At 58.1% G+C, this 15558-nt stretch overlaps 1 protein-coding gene across 1 annotated transcript in view; it reads right to left on the bottom strand.

Annotated features, from left to right (window-relative positions):
• Positions 1-1228: 1228 nt before the first annotated feature.
• Positions 1229-15558, bottom strand: part of ASB1 (ankyrin repeat and SOCS box containing 1) — a 28565-nt gene continuing 14235 nt past the window's right edge. The window contains exons 2-5 of the mRNA XM_036253375.1: positions 10603-10763; positions 8140-8442; positions 3607-3992; positions 1229-1723 (exon numbers count right to left, since the gene is read on the bottom strand). Coding sequence (XP_036109268.1) covers positions 1596-1723; positions 3607-3992; positions 8140-8442; positions 10603-10763 — 978 coding nt within the window. The 3' untranslated portion in view covers positions 1229-1595. The remainder of the gene's footprint in view (positions 1724-3606; positions 3993-8139; positions 8443-10602; positions 10764-15558) is intronic.

Here is a 15558-nt window from a genome sequence, read left to right as displayed (position 1 = left end):
CAAAGGCAGCCAACAATTTGTTTTGCAACCAAGATTTTTTTTAAAATAAAATATTGCTATTACCAGCTCATTAAAGGTCATTTTATCATCCAAATTCAGAAGAACATAATCTCAGAATAAAAGACAAGCCTGTGCGCTGAATAAGCCTGTTTCCTAAGCTACGTAACGGGCGTCATACTTCCGACCTGCGCAGGGCTGCTGTGCCCAAGGCCTCAGCTGTGGGCGCCAGGGCTCTCACTGCCCCACGGGCACAAGGTCAAGCCCAATCCCCAAGGTCACCGGCCACCTCGAGGCACGTCCAGCAGTCACAGAACAGCTCGCCGGGGACAGGCTGCTCGGGCTGCGGCCTCACGTGGTCTCCTTGCAGAACCCGGTGGGACGGCGCCTGCGCTGAGAGCAGCCTCCCTGGCCCCGACCTGCCCGCACAGGCGCTTCCTGGGCAGGTGCCCTGCCTCTCCTCCCAGCTCTGCATGAAGCGCTCGCTTGAAGAATCAGCTCGTGAAATTGAAAAACACTTAGAATGATGGCACTCAGGCCTGATACACCAGAAACTGCTGACTGCCCTTTCTTTTTTCTTTTTTTAATATTGATTTTTTAAAATATGTTTTTATTGATTTTTTTTAGAGAGATACAAACATCGATGTGAAAGAGACACAGAAGCACGCCCCCTACTGGGGATGGAGCCCACAACCCAGGCAGGTGCCCTGACCGGGAATCAAACCGGGACCTCTCAGTCCGTGGGACCACGCTCCATCCACGGAGCCACACCGGCCGGGCGAATTGTCCTATCGTTTTTAAAGTACCTGTTTAACAAGCACATGTTGACAGAACTTACCAAGTGCCACAGCAGACCACGAAGGCTGGAGCCTGGGCCCTGGCTCCAGCATCAGGGAGCCTGCGGGTGGCAACCAAACACTGTGTCCTCTCTCCCCTCCCTTCCACTCTTAAATAATCAATGGGGGACATATTCTCAGGTGAGGATTAACAAAAACAAACAAGAAATAAATAAAACAAAGCATCACTGCCTTAGCATTGGGGCACAAATAAATAAATATATAAATAAACCATCCGAAAAGGCACAAACCTGCAACACGGATGGGCTTGGGAAATACATTCCAAGCCGCACCCAGGATGCCAAGGCTGAACTCTGAGCCACCAGCGCTGCGCCCGCCCCCGCCGAGCCAGCCAGGCAGCAGGGCCCAGGCCCAGGCCCCCAGGACGTGGGGACAGGGCGCAGGAAGCTCTGAAGGACAGAGCGGTGCTATCCTGCAGCCCCACCTCGCGACAGACAAGGGCGCGCTGGTGGGGAGCCAGCTCACACCCCGCCACTGCACTCGGCACACACACCTCCAGCCACACTCAGCCCGGGGACCTGACACAGAGGAAGCGCAGGGCCCTGTGTCCGCGCCTCCCAGCGAGAGCAGCCCAGGGCCGGCCGGTGCCCAAGCACCTGGGATGCAGTCACAGCCCAGGGAACAGCCGTCTGCCCGCAGCGGCCAGGAGGTCAGGGCAGCACAGGATGGGCTTGCAGGGCGAGGAGCAGGCTCAGCGTGGCCAGGGCCTCCCCCTGCGCGGAGATCAGCTACCCTCGGCTGCTACTGGTGCAGCAGGAACCTCTTCACGGGGCCCGGCAGCGGCAGCGAGGGGATCTGGTGGAGCCGGTGCTTGCCCAGAGCTCGCCTCACGGCCACGCGGCACAGCTGCAGCAAGGTCCGGGGGGCACCTGCAGCGCACGGAGAGAAGGAGACGGAGGGCGGGTCAGCACCGCCGAACTCTGACGAGCACAGGCTGGCTGTGGCCCACAGGCGGACCGCACGGTGCCCACTGCCAGCCTCCAGTTCAGAGAGCGCCAGCCCCGGGCAGAAAGGCCTGCTGCCTGCTCCCTCGGGGGCAGAGAAACCCTCCGACCTGGGCACCTCCTCAGCTGCTCACTTCCGCGGACAGAGAGGTGAGAGCTGGCCCAGAGGGCTGGACGACTGCCCCACTGTCGGCCTCTGCTCTGGCCCATCTCAGAAGCCCTGGGGAGCCGGCTGGGTGGCAGGTGAGGGCAGGCGGACAGCTTTGCTCTGGTCCGAACAGCCACCACGCCTCTGCCGTATGCCACGCCGCCCTATCAGGACCCCCGGGGCCGCAGGTGTGTCAGCCACTGCCCCCGGGACCAGCAACCAGCACGACGGGTGCGGAGTCTGCGAGGGAGGCAGCTCTCAGCGCAGCACGCAGGTGGCAAGGGGCTGGCGGGGCAGGTCGGAGGGCACAGCAGCCTGCACGGGGCATTCGAGGTCAATTCTGAGTCCCAGCGAGCCTCTGACAGGACCCGCCCCGCCAGCTGCAGACTCTCCAGCTGTTACTATTTTACTTGATTAGCAAAACGTTCATGCATAAACAAGCTATGGACTTACTCTAACAAAAATTAGACTTATCACACAATCCAAACCAAGGGAAAGGAAGTGGGAAACCCCAGAAGATGGGCTTGCAATCTGTTTAAGGCAAACATTTAAAAATCACAGAGCCCGGCCGGTGTTGCTCAGCGGTTAGAGCGTCGGCCTGCGGTCCAGAGAGACCCGGGTTCGGTTCCCGCTAAGGGCATGTACCTCGGTTGCAGTTTGTCCCCGGCCCTGGTTGGTCGTGAGGGTGGCAGCCACTCGATGTGTCCCTTTCACATCAATGTTTCTCTCTCTCTCTCCCCCCCCTCCACCCCCTCCTACCCTATCTGAACAAAAAATGGAAAAATGTCCTCGGGTGAGGCTAAAAAAACAATCAAAAAGAGCCCAGCCAGTGTGGCTCAGTGGTTGAGTACCATCCCATGGACTGGGAGGTCACTGGTTCGATTCCTGGTCAGGGCACATGCCCAGGTTATGGGTTCGACCCCTAATAGGGGGCGTGCAGAAGGCAGCCGATCCATGTTTCTCTCTCTCTCCTTTCATCTCTCTCTAAAAAAATCAATAAAAACATTAAAAATAATAATAATAATAAAAATCAAATAGAACCCTGCCCGGTGTTGCTCAGCAGTTAGAGCATTGGCCCGCGGACCGGAGAGTCCCAGGTTCGGTTCCCACTAAGGGCAAGTACCTCATTTGCAGTTTGTCCCCGGCCCGGTTGGGGTCGTGTGGGTGGCAGCCAGTCGATTTGTCTCTCTTACGTCGGTGTTTCTCTCTCTCTCTTCCTCCCTCTCTCCCTCCCAGTCTATCTGAAGATAATTGCAAAAATGTCCTCAGGTGAGGACAAAATCAATCAATCAATCAATCAATCAATCTAGAGCCTGGCTGTGTGGCTCAGTTGGTTGGGTGTCTCCCAGAGATTTTTTGTTTTATCTGGTTTTTTTATTTATTGATTGATTTTAGAGAGAGAGGGAGAGGGAGAGATGAAAACATCGATATGAGAAACACTGACTGGCCGCCTCCTGCATACCCCGCACTGGGGATCAGGCTCACAACCGGGGCATGTGCCCTGACCGGGAATCGAACCGGCGACCTCCTGGTGCAGGGTCGACGCTCAACCACTGAGCCACACCGGCTGGGCAGCTGGAGGTTTTCTTAATTGATACAACTTGGTTCATCCAAGTGACCCAAACAGACTGCAAGTCGGAGCTGAACTAGAGCCACTCACTTCTGGCCTCTTTGAAGACCTGCAGAGCCTCGGGGTCCACCTTCCTTCTGCCTCTGGACTCTGGGCCCAAGGACTCCCACTTCACCAGGTTCAGGTTGGCTCCGAACTCGACCAGCAGGCTCACGAAGGCCGCCTCACAGCCGTGGCGCAGCACGGCGTCCATGACGCACCCAGGGGAGCCCCTGTAGAAGCCCTGCGTGTTGACGGGCCCGTTGCAGTTGAAGTCGGGGTTCGCCCCCGCCTGGAGCAGCAGCTGGAAGCACTGCAGGTTGTGGTAGGCTGCGCTGATGTACAAGGGGCAGACCACCAAGGAGGTGAGGCGCCGGGAGAACGGGGGCCGGATGTCCGGGATCATGTGGTGGTTGATGTCGACGTCGGCCCCGTACCTACAGGGGAGACACGGGACGATCGGACCGGGCAGTGGACTGAGGGCAGCAGACCCCACGGCTCTCAAGCCGACGGGCCTGGACTCGGGGAGCAGCCAGTGAGCAGTGGAGAACTTAACCCACTCAGATTCTTTTTTTTTTTTTTTAATCCTCACCCGAGGACATTTTTCCACCTTTTGTACAGATAGAGTGGGAGGGAGAGAGAGAGAGAGAGAAACATCGACGTGAAAGGGACACATCGAGTGGCTGCCACCCGCACGACCCAACCAGGGCCAAACTGCAACCAAGGTACGTGCCCTTAGCGGGAACCGAACCCGGGTCTCTCCGGACCGCAGGCCGACGCTCTAACCGCTGAGCCAAACTGGCCAGGGCGCCACTCAGATTCTTAACGAATTTCCTTCATCTTCAAAGACCCAACAATCCCACAGCTACTTAAACTATTAAAAGAAGGAAAACTTCCAAATGTATCTTGAGATCACCAAAACAATAATCCCCAAACCAGCTAAAGGCCACACCATAAAGAAAAACTACTAACTAATTTCACTTTGAGTATCAAGACAGCCTTCAATAAGATGTTAGCAAAAAGGATCCAAAAACATTAAGAAAGCAACACACTGTGACCTCATGGGGGTCACTGCAAAAATGCCGGGTAGTTCCAATGTTAGAAACTATTAATATAATCCATCATACTCAGAGAACTAAGAGAGAAATCATGATTATCTCTGTAAATGCAAAAATACACACATGATAAAACTCAACATTTAATGCATGTTAAAGATACTCAGTAAAATGGTAAATGATAGATGTTTCCTTAACACAATAAAAATACTTCCTCATGGCCCTGGCTGGTTTAGCTCAGTGGTTAGAGCGTCAGCCCGTGGACCGGAGAGACCCGGGTTCTGTACCCACTAAGGGCACGTACCTCGGTTGCAGTTTGTCCTGGCCCCGGCTGGGGTCATATGGGTGGCAGCCACGCGATGTGTCTCTCTCACATCAATGTTTCTCTCTCTCTCTTCTCCCCTCTCCCTCCTGCTGTATCTAAAGAAAAATGCAAAAAAAAAAATGTCCTCAGGTGAGGATAAAAATAAATAAACACTCCCTCCTGCAGAAGTCAAGGAAACACTAGGGCTCTCCTGCGAAAACCAGGAGCAACACCCACGCCCACCTTCCAGCCACTGCTCTAGTTTTGTTGTTGTCAACCCTCACCTGAGACTTTTCCACTGATTTTCAGAGAAAGGGAAGGAGGGAGGAAGAGAAAGAGAGAAACACTGACGTGAGAGAGACACCAGTTGGTTGCCTCCTGCATGTGCCCAGACAAGGACAAGGATTGAGCCTGAACCCAGGCACGTGAGGACATGAACCTCGCAGGGCAGGTGTGGACGAGCCTGTCTCCTGGGCTCCACGGGGAGAGGCCTCAGGGCCCGGGGGTGGCAGTGCCGCCCTCAGGGAGACTTCCTACCAGGCATCTGAGCTTTCCAAGGCCAAGCTCAAGCTACTGACCTGGGTCATTTCACTGTACGCAGGGGCCGCTGACCGCAGTGGGAGGAGACCTGCTCGGGGGCCGTGTCCTGGCAGAGTGAAGGGGGGCTGCCAAGGCCATGCCCGGCGGGGGCGTGAGGGGCGTGGGGGGCAGCGGGGACGGCAGACGGGTTCCCTGCAGACCGCACAACCACTGTGTGCGGAAGGGAAGCCAGGTCTCACCCTGGAAGAGACGCGGGAGGCAGCCACCTGAGCACAGCGCCGGTGCCCACGGACACACGGGCCGACGTGGGACTGAGCTCCGTCCAGCGGGCGGCCTGGAACAGCGACACGGCCGCTGCACGCACGCTCGGGCCAGCCCTGCTCTCACACTCCCCGCCCGAGGACCCAGGGCTCCCTGGGGAAGGCTCTTCCAGGGCTGACACGGAGGTCCGAGAGGGGCCGGGGATACCTCGGCGCGTGGGGGTGCAAGCGGTTCGGAGCACCGTGGGGACCCGGCTCGATGGGCTCCCTGTAGCCACAGCTGACCACGAGAGCATCCAAAAATGAACAATACAGTTAAATAGTCATAACTCAGTGGGTGATACAGAAAACTAGGAGTCTAACGCGAACACGAATAAACGGAAACTGATGAGGGACAGCGTCAGTCAGACGGGACGAAGGCTTCACGCGGGGCCGAGACCCCAGGAACCGAAGGGCTCCGTGGGCGTCCGCGGCAGCAGGCCCGGCTGCGATCACAAGCCGCCGGCAGAACGCAGTGGGACGCCCAGCCTCTTCCGTGGGTCTCGGCAAGGACACGTCCTGCCCCCGTCCGGCCAACACCTGCCGGCGGCACCTGTGGCCCTGGGCCACCCCGGCAACGCTCCGAGCTCGGGCACCCCACACTTCGTCGGTCAGGAAACGGAGTGTGGGCAGTGACGACTGGGCGGGGACAGCACCGTCCTCCATGCCTTCCAAAGGCAGCTGCCGCAGTCACCGCCAGCAGCTAGCTCTGTCCTCGGCCGAACCTCCCTGCCACCCTGAGAGGGGACGGCACAGACCCTGTGCTCGGGACCGTCAGCGTCCCCACTGCCGCCACCGTGTGGCATCATCAGACACTACAAATGCAAGCACCACCCACTGTCCCGGACACGCCAGGGGGACAGGGACACAGTCTACCACACACACCAAATCTCACAGAAACTACTTCGCGTCACATGCACAACCAATTAGAAAGGGAGAACTAGATTTGAAGCACTGATTATTGATTTTTTTCCCCTCCTTCTTGGGGGACTGTCTTCCAAAATGTTTGTGATTTTGGGCAAAATGACAACCTGGTATTAGCTGAGCTGTGGGAAAGACGGCCCTGCGTCCACTCATAAAAATCGCCTGGATGAGAGCCAGTTCATTTCAATCCTGAATATTTTCCAAAATTCCCTACTGCTTTTAATATCACTGGCAAGGAACCCCTGGGACAGCTCAATAAATCAACGTAACTTTCGCACATAGAGAAACACCACCCCTCACCCAGGGGACGTGTACGGAAGGGGACAGACGCATACCTGCGGAGGGCACCGCCCAGCTCGAGGGAGGACATCCTGCCTGTGGGGAAGGCAGTGCACTCCAGACCCCACTGTCCCTTTGGGGACGCCCACGTCATCCCGTGCCCGTCAGCGCCTCGCCAGCTCAGTCGGGTCAACACGCACTCCTGGGCCCGCACTGGGAAGTACTGCCCGTGCTCCAGGGGGATGACCGTCTGAATGACCTTCTCCACAGGGCGCCGGCAAGCGCACCCCTGGAAGGCGAGCCCGCACTTAATTCAAAGCAGCTGCACCCCAGGAACGAGTGAAGGGCCCAACGGGATTTCTGGGACCAAGTCTCACTGATTGATCCCACTCAGAAACATTTCCAAGTTAATGACTTACATTCTCCAAGATGCAAAAACATGGGGCTTGGATCCCCCGGCCAGAAACCCTCACAGAGGAGGAGACCGCAGCTCTATCACCCTCTAACGTGACAGCCGTATCCCCCACCCCCTTCCAAAGCCTGCTCCACAGCACTTAGCACACAGCACCTATGAAGGAGTAAATACATTCTCAGCACCCAACTTCAAAGCTATGTCATGTGCTGGGCTGGTGAGGGAATGCCAGGGCCCTGCGCCCGCCACCACCCACTGCAACCTGCAGTGACGGAGCCCAACCTGGCCCCTCGGCACTGAGCCCCGGCCCCACACGGCACGTCAACCACGGAAGGGGCTGCCTGAGACGGGAGGGGAAAGAGCCCCTTGGTAGAAAGAAGTCACTGGAGATCATGGAAAATGAAAATGCAATCTGGTTCAAAAAATGGAAAAATGTCCTTGGGTGAGGATAAAAAAAAAATTCCATTTTTTTAAATGAATAAGCATTCAACTCAAAAGGTATAGAAAAAATAAAGTTAAGGAAAACAGAAAAAAACAGAGATTAAAAATAGCAATGAATCAGCAAAAAAGAAAATAGGAGAACTGATAAAGCTAAGACGTAGCTCTTTAAAAGACTAACAAGACAGACAGATCCTCTACTAAGTCTGAATTAAGAAAGAAAGAGAGAAAAAGCAAACACAGAACACAGGAGAGCGTGGCTGCCGGAACTGGCAGCCACGCCACGTCCCAGGGGGCGCAGAGGGCCGGGCGGCCAGGCCTGGCAGTACTGACCTGATGAGGGCCTGCAGGATGTCGGCCCTGCCCACGCGCGAGGCGTGGTACACAGGAGTGCTCCGGTGGTGCCGGCTTCCGTTGGGGTCGGCACCGGCTTCCAGGAGGATCTGGGCACTCTCCAGGTGCCCATTCACCACAGCCACGTACAGGGCCGTCTGCCCCTTCACATCCACCAGATCCACCTCGGCCCCCTTCCGGATGAGGAAGTCCACGCAGTCCCCGTGGCCGGCAGTGGCCGCGATGCGCAGTGGCGTGCAGGGGAGCCAGCCACAGCACCAGACCGACTTCTCGTTGATGCGGCTGCGAGAGAACACAGGCCAGGCAGTGAGGGCAGCGCGGGGAGACACGGAACAGAGTGGGGGCACCCCCGAGCACAGGCACCCCTTTGCTCCCACACTGCTTCCGTGTGCCCTGCTGGTGAACATCTGCACTGGGCTGGACCCGGGCACGTGGCAGGACGGCAACCTGGGAAGGCCCGAAGTCGGGCGGTGCCCTGGCCTCAGCACCCTCCCTGGGCCGAGGCCCCGGATCCGACAGCGCAAACAGCAGCCTGCAGGAGCCGCTAAGGCCGCACGGCCCAGCTCCTGGCCAATGGCAGCAGGGGGACAGGGCAGCCCCAGCTCTCATCGGAGTGACGCTCAGACCAGGGCTCCCCGAAAGGAATGGCACGGCCATGCAGCCCCACGGCAAGACCCGGCCGAGGCACGGATCACCTCCAGCTCCCAAGGCAGCTTTGAGCACAGCTCCGGAATCCAGATCACGGGAGCAGTGACCCAGAAACACGCGGGGGATCGGGGTTCGTCCTTCAGCTGGGAACTGGCTCCACTGGCCAAAGGGACCAAGAACGCTCCAAGGACCCACCAAAGAAACACATAGCAACTCAAAATATGGTCGACAGACAGGGGACTCGTGGTGCCTGGGTGAAAAAGGAAGAAAAAGTCCTTGGAAAAGCAAAATAAACCTGGTCTGAGCCCAGCTGCACCCTATTCCCTCCTGCTGCTTCCCCTGCACGGACACGTCCGCAGGCTGAGGCCTGCTCCGGGCGGCAGCCTGGCAGGGTCTGGGCCTCCGCATGGCAATCCTCGGTGGACAGCGGGGCTTTGCTAACACTGATGATGCTGTCATGGATAATATGAAGGCGTTACACGGAAAAGCAGAAAGAAACCTAATTCTGTCGTATTAGAAACCCTTTTTTTAATCCTCACCCAAGGATAGATTTTCACTGATTTTAGGGGGGCGGGGGGAGGAGAAAGAGAAAAACCGATGAGAGAGAACAGCACTCGGTTGCCTCTTGTACAAGCCCCAACCGGGCATCAAACCCACAACCATTTGATATACCGGACGATGCTCCAACCAGCGGAGCCACCCGCCAGGGCAGAAACCATTTTCTGAGGAACAACCCACAAAGTGACATCAGAGTCTATAGCCACAGGCAGGCATTTCTCCTCTCAAGTCACCGCCATCCCAGCCTTAAAGGGGAAACAGAAACCGGAAGAGCATGGCGGAGCTCTGGTTGTGTGTTTCAGTCCCAGGCCCGGAAGCAATCAGAGAGCACCCCCGAGAAGAGGCTGCTCTCCCAGGTGCCCCAAGGGGAGAAGCAACAGCAAGACTCTGCTGCTAGGAAGGAAGGGCCTGGGCTCCTGGGCGGACTGGCAGGATGTGGCAACAGGCAGGGCGCTGTGGACAAAGTGAACAAGAAACTGAACACCCAGCGCACACCTAGGCGAGGACACAGCTGTCCCCAGGCCCTGGAGGCAGATGACCAAGGACCTGAGAAGTCAGAGAGGAGTACACCAGGAATGTCACGTATGGTACATCGGAGGCCTGGACCCCAGGGAATAACCAGGAGAAAATAAATAAGGAAGGTGAACTTATGTACACGGCGTAGGATAAAGAGCCACAGACACTTTCAAAGGGGCAGGCCCGCCCTGGCCGCTTGCTCAAGCGGTTAGAGTGTCGGCCTGCAGCCCAGAGAACCGGGTTCGATTCCCGCTAAGGGCACGTACCTCGGTTGCAGTTTGTCCCCGGCCCTGGTTGGTCGTGTGGGTGACAACCACTCGATGTGTCCCTTTCACGTCGATGTTTCTCTCTCTCTCTCTCCCCTTCCCACTCTATCTGAACAAAATATGGAAAAAATGTCCTCGGGTGAGGATTAATAAAAAAGGGGCAGGCCCACCTCGACTGAAGAGGGGAACATGGCTGCCGCAGGAGTGACTCCGAGGAAGTGACACCTAGACAGGCCAGGAGTCGCCAGGAAATGTACAGGTCAAGTGACAGGGCTGGCCTCGAAGTCAGGTCCTCCTGCCCTCGGTACCCGGCAGTCTCCTGCAAGCCTGGCCACCCTCCTCCGCCCTGTGCCTCCGTCTTCCAAAACTGGACAGCACCAGGTCTCCCCGGGCAAACCAGCGTGCGCCGCCCACGCGGGTCACGAGCCTGGCTTGGTGCCGGCCCCAGGCTCACCTGCGGTAGCTCTCCTCCTGCAACAGGCTCCTGAGGGTCTGCAGGTCCCCCACGTAGGCAGCGTCATGGAGCCTCGTGTCCTCGCAGTGCTCCAGAGGGTGGTCACAAAACTGTTCCCTCAGCCACTCCTTCAGATTGGGACCTGCACTGAAGAGGGGCTCCTGTCAGCTCCGGAATCGCGCCCGCACCCACCAAGGGCGCCGTCTCCAGCGACCCCTTCCCCTCCAGACAGAAATCGCTCCCATGCTCCAGAAACTTCCAGAGCACAGAAAAATAGAGAAAGCTTCGCTTGATGAAAGTAGCACATTCCTAACACCAACCTGACAAGAATAGTCATCTTAAAAACGTTGGAGGGATGGGGGATGGGGAGGCAAACCTATTTAAGGCAGAAGATCCTACATAAAACGGGCATCTTGTAAACAATTACACAGCCGGCAGAGGGAAGCTGAGGCCCCAGACTGCCTGCACCCACGCCCTGCCCTGCCAGCAGGTGACCAGCTCAGCTGTAAGGCACAGGCCTCGGCAGGCAGACTCCAATGCTGAGGATGTTTATGTTCGAGTCAAATCTCTTCCGAGTGCCTTCTGTATACAAGCCTCCGCCACAGCACAGTGGGTGATGGGTCTCCCTGCCCCCAGGGCTGCCGGTCCACTGGGAGACACAAAGGGCCACGGGCAGCTGGGCGGGCAGCAGGGTTCACAAACACACGGGTCACTCTACCAGACCTGGAGATCCACGGGCAGGCACCAAGGACCCTGCTGGGGCTGCCACCCACTCCTCCACTCCAGTCACCCCACAGTTGCACCCCATAAAGTGAAGAGTTCAAAGGTTAAGATTCAGAGTGTGTAGGGTGGAGACTGACAGGTGGTGGGAGCCATGGAGCTTTGCTAGGTCCCGCCCTGGGCCTGCCTTTGCTGGCCTCATTTCTACCTGCTCCCTGGCCCAGGCAGCCTCCCGCTCCCCAGCTGCAGGTCCAGATCCAAGGGGAACTTCAGGTTTGGGTTTTCCTGGTCTGCTTCTCCGTGACCACACAATTACCCCACAGAGCACTTAGGCATTAGCTGGAAATCTCTGGGGCCCTTCTTCCCTGGCCTGCAACACGCAAATAACTACACAGTCCTGCAAGGACATAGAGACCCTGGGTGCAGGGCAGCACCCACCTTTCTTCAACAAGACTCCTCTCTTGACTCCTCTTTTCCCAGCTGAACCCCTCATCCCATCCTTCACTCTCACACGAGACGACATCCCAGACCCTAAGGTCCTGGCTGTCCCTGGGGTCAAAGTCAATACTGACCAAAGCCCAGGATGGAAGGGGCTTCGTCTGACTTGCTCCTGTTCAGTGGGATACCCCTGCGCCGGCAAGGTCCAGCCAGTACTGGGGAGGGAAGGATGCAAAGTGCTGCTTGTACCTTCTCCAAGTCAACATTGTATCTTAAATTACGGCACACTTAAGAATAAAGCCTTTAGTTTATTACTAAGGTCTAATAACCTCTTGGGAGGGGTCCCTCTCCAAAGACACGCATGAGCATGTCAAGTCCAGAGCACGCAAAAGCACTGTACACAGGGCAAAGTCAGACTACGGCGGAGGAGGGGATCTCGCCACGGGTTAGGGGGAAAGCGGCCCTGAACGCCTGCGAACGACGCCCTGCCAGTTCACCTCTGCATGGGAGGGCTATTTCAGGGGAGACCCCAAGTCTGATGGCTATTTTGGGGTGCGCGTGAGCCTTCCCAGCCGCCTAAACCTAAGTGTGCCAGAGCTGCGCGCCCCGCTGGAGGGGCCCACGGGCACGCGCGGGGACCCCCGACGCTGCGGGGACGTCCTCGCGGCCGGTGGGAGCGCGACGCAAAGGCACCTGCCGCGCGAGGGGCCGGCCGAGGGGCCTCCCGCACGGGGCCCGCAGAGCGGCGGGTGGCCCCTGTCCTGCGCCCCCCGCTGGGTCCTAGGGGGCTGGCCGTGAACGCGAGCTTCCTGGGAAAGGAGGTGGGCGCGGGGTCGCAGCGGCCGCGGCTGCGCGCACGTTACCTGCGGGCCCCGGCCCGGCCCGCCCGCCGGGGCCGCCGCCCTCTGCCATGGGCGCTCCGCCGGCGGCCCGTCCGCGGCCCGAGCGCGACCGCGGCCACTTCCGGCGCCGCGGGTGGGAGGGTCCCTTCGGGGTAGCGACTTCCGGCGAGCGAGCCCCTCCTGCACGGGCTTCCGGAGCCCCGCGCAGGCCTCCCGGTGCCACCTCGCTGCCCGACCGCAGGGCGCACGGGCGCCGGAGCCGGGCGCGCGCTGTCGGCCCCGCGGCACGGCGCTCGCCCCGCATGCCCAGCGGAGGAGTCTGGGAACAGGCGCTCGCCGGGGGCGGGGCCCAGCCGCAGGCTCTGGGAGCTCCGATTGGTCGGGCCCGTCCCCGCCCCCAAGGAAGGGGCGTGGCCAGCTCCCTGGCTGGGGTGGGCGGGGCCGCGGGAGGTTCCCGAGGCCGGGTTGAAGCCCGACCTCCGCCGGGGCGGAGTGTGGTCCCCGGAGGGCCGGTGGGAGGAGGCCAGCCCGGGGGCTTGGAGCAGCCCGCGGGCGCGTGGATGCGAAGGTTAGAGACTCACAGCTCTGCTTCCCGCAGTAGGCTTTGTGGGAGGGTTACCGCAGCGAGGGGCTTATATGAACGTGGGATTCGATGAATGCGCCCCAAAATTCCTTCCACGAGCTGCTGTCAACCCATGTGCACTGAGTCGATGCTTAAGCATGGGTTCCCTTGGCTCCTTCCAGGCTCCCCACCCGGTTAGAGAGAAGGCTTCTGCGGGGGGGAGGAGCTGGCGCCTCCGTGGATGGCAGGGAGGCCGCACCAGAACAGGTGCCAGTGGGTCTGGGTTTGAGAGGTGAAGTGGGGGATACAGCAGGGAACTGATGAGTGTGAGTCTGGAGCCCCCCAACAACTGTGCATGTGACGCACAGGCCCTTTCTTGTATTGAAATAACAGGACTAGGCTGGAGTAACGGGAGCCTGGTGTCCGGTGCTGAGTTTGACCCAGACACCCTGGATGGCATCACCCGCACTACTGACTTGGCAGGCCCTGCCGGATGTTTGTTAGGGGAAGGGGGCTGTTTGGATTTGATAACAGCGGAGAACACCCTCTGCACTGGGGCCAGGGTGATGCCCATGGTGCTGCCCTTCAGGGAACCAGGCCAGCCCAGCCCACTGACCTCCACCAGAGCTGCACACATAAACACCTGGGAGCTTTCAAAACATGGCAGCCTGGAGACAACCCGAGTCCATCATAGGATGAATGGATAAACAAAGTGTGGTCTGTCCATGCAATGGAATATTACTCAGCCTTGAAAAGGAAGGGCATTCTGACACAGTCTACAACATGGATGAACCTTGAGGACATTATGCTGAGTGAAATCAACCAGTCGCAAAAAAGGACAAATACTACATGATTCCACTCACGAGGTTCCTAGCATAGTCAAATTCATCGAAAATAGAAGGGTAGGTGCCTGGGGCTGGGGGAGGAGAATGAGTTGTTTAATGAACAGTTTCGGGGGGCAAGATGATAAAGTTCTAGAGATTGGTTGCACTACAGTGTGAATATATTTGACACTACAGAACTGTACACTTTAAAAAGGTTAAGATGGTAAAGTTTATTATGTATATGTTACCACAACACAAAAAAGGAAGCCTGGTCCCACCCACCCCCACCCACATGATCCTGATGCAGTTGGTCTGGGTTGTGGCCTGGACAAAGGTTTCTGAGGCTCCCAAGTGATACTCACCTGCAGCCAGGTTGAGAGCCCTGTCCCCACCGGCCTCCGCTGCACGGCCCGGTCATCAGCACCTGTGCACGGAGGGGTTCAGGGGCCTTGGCCTGGCTCTGATGTTGGTGCCCTGGGATCCTGTCCCTTGGAGGAGGACCCGAGGCTCCAGTGGGTCCATGACATCCCCACGCCCTCTTCCTAAAGGCCCAGGGGGCTCAGGGCAGTGCTCTCAACACTAGCAGGTATTGGAAGTGGCACTAACCCTCACCCCATTTTTCAGGACCCTGAGGTCAGGGGACTCCATGCCTTGCCCAAAACACAGGGGCCAAGACGGGACTCGCATCCTGATGGTCCAGCCCTGCAGCCTCTCTCCTCAAACCTCACCTTCTCTGCAGGATCCCACTTCCTCTGGGTCCTTTAAGCCCAACACACCCACCAACAAAGGGCCGCCCAGTGAATGCTGCAGGTGGGACTCATTCGGATCACGTGACCTGCAGCCTGCAGGCATGTGCCCAGGCCTTCCCAGCCGAGGGCACTCTGGGTGTGCCACTAGGACCAGCCTGCACAGAGGAGTGAGTGCCACCTCAGGCACAGTGGGAGCTGTCCCCGCCCCCTCCAAGTCCCAGTGGCACCCTTGCATTTGCCCCCCCACCTCGCCCCCATCACTTCCTCCCGCCCTAGAATCACATACACACACCCCCCGAATCCTGTTGTCATCTGACAGGTCAGGCCTCTCCGTAGCAACCCACTCACCTATATCCCCAAAATAAAACGCCCCTGCTGACTTCTGCTTGGAGCCTAGCCCAACCTGTCAGGAGCATAGCTTGGCATAAAATGTTCCTAATCCTTAATTAGAAATTCCTCTTCTAAGCATTTATTTTAAGAAAATCATCAGATGTGTGAGAGATTTAGCTACAGTGACGCTCATTAAGCTTAATTTTTATAGCAGAAATGTCCAACCATGGTTTTCTGGCTCAGGAGGTCTAGGGAGGGGCCAGAACTCTACGTTAATCAGCCACTGTCCCACCCGGGTTCCCTCCCCCCTGCAGGGAGCCAGGGGCCTCTTCTGCCAACACCGCCTGTGTGCAGGGCAGCTGGGAGTGGGGGCCTCACTGCTGCATGCACGGAGGACCCCAACCCCAGAGCTTGGAGTCTGGTGCTGCTGGCCGCTGCACCCCCACAGCCCAGCTCCAAGAATGGGGCGCCCGATGGCCATCCGGCAAGCA

The sequence above is a fragment of the Molossus molossus genome, unplaced genomic scaffold (genome assembly GCF_014108415.1).
Source record: "Molossus molossus isolate mMolMol1 unplaced genomic scaffold, mMolMol1.p scaffold_m16_p_11, whole genome shotgun sequence".
Classification (NCBI taxonomy): Eukaryota; Metazoa; Chordata; class Mammalia; order Chiroptera; family Molossidae; genus Molossus; species Molossus molossus.
Note: the sequence above shows the minus strand (reverse complement) of the source record. Positions and strands in the feature narration are given on the sequence as shown.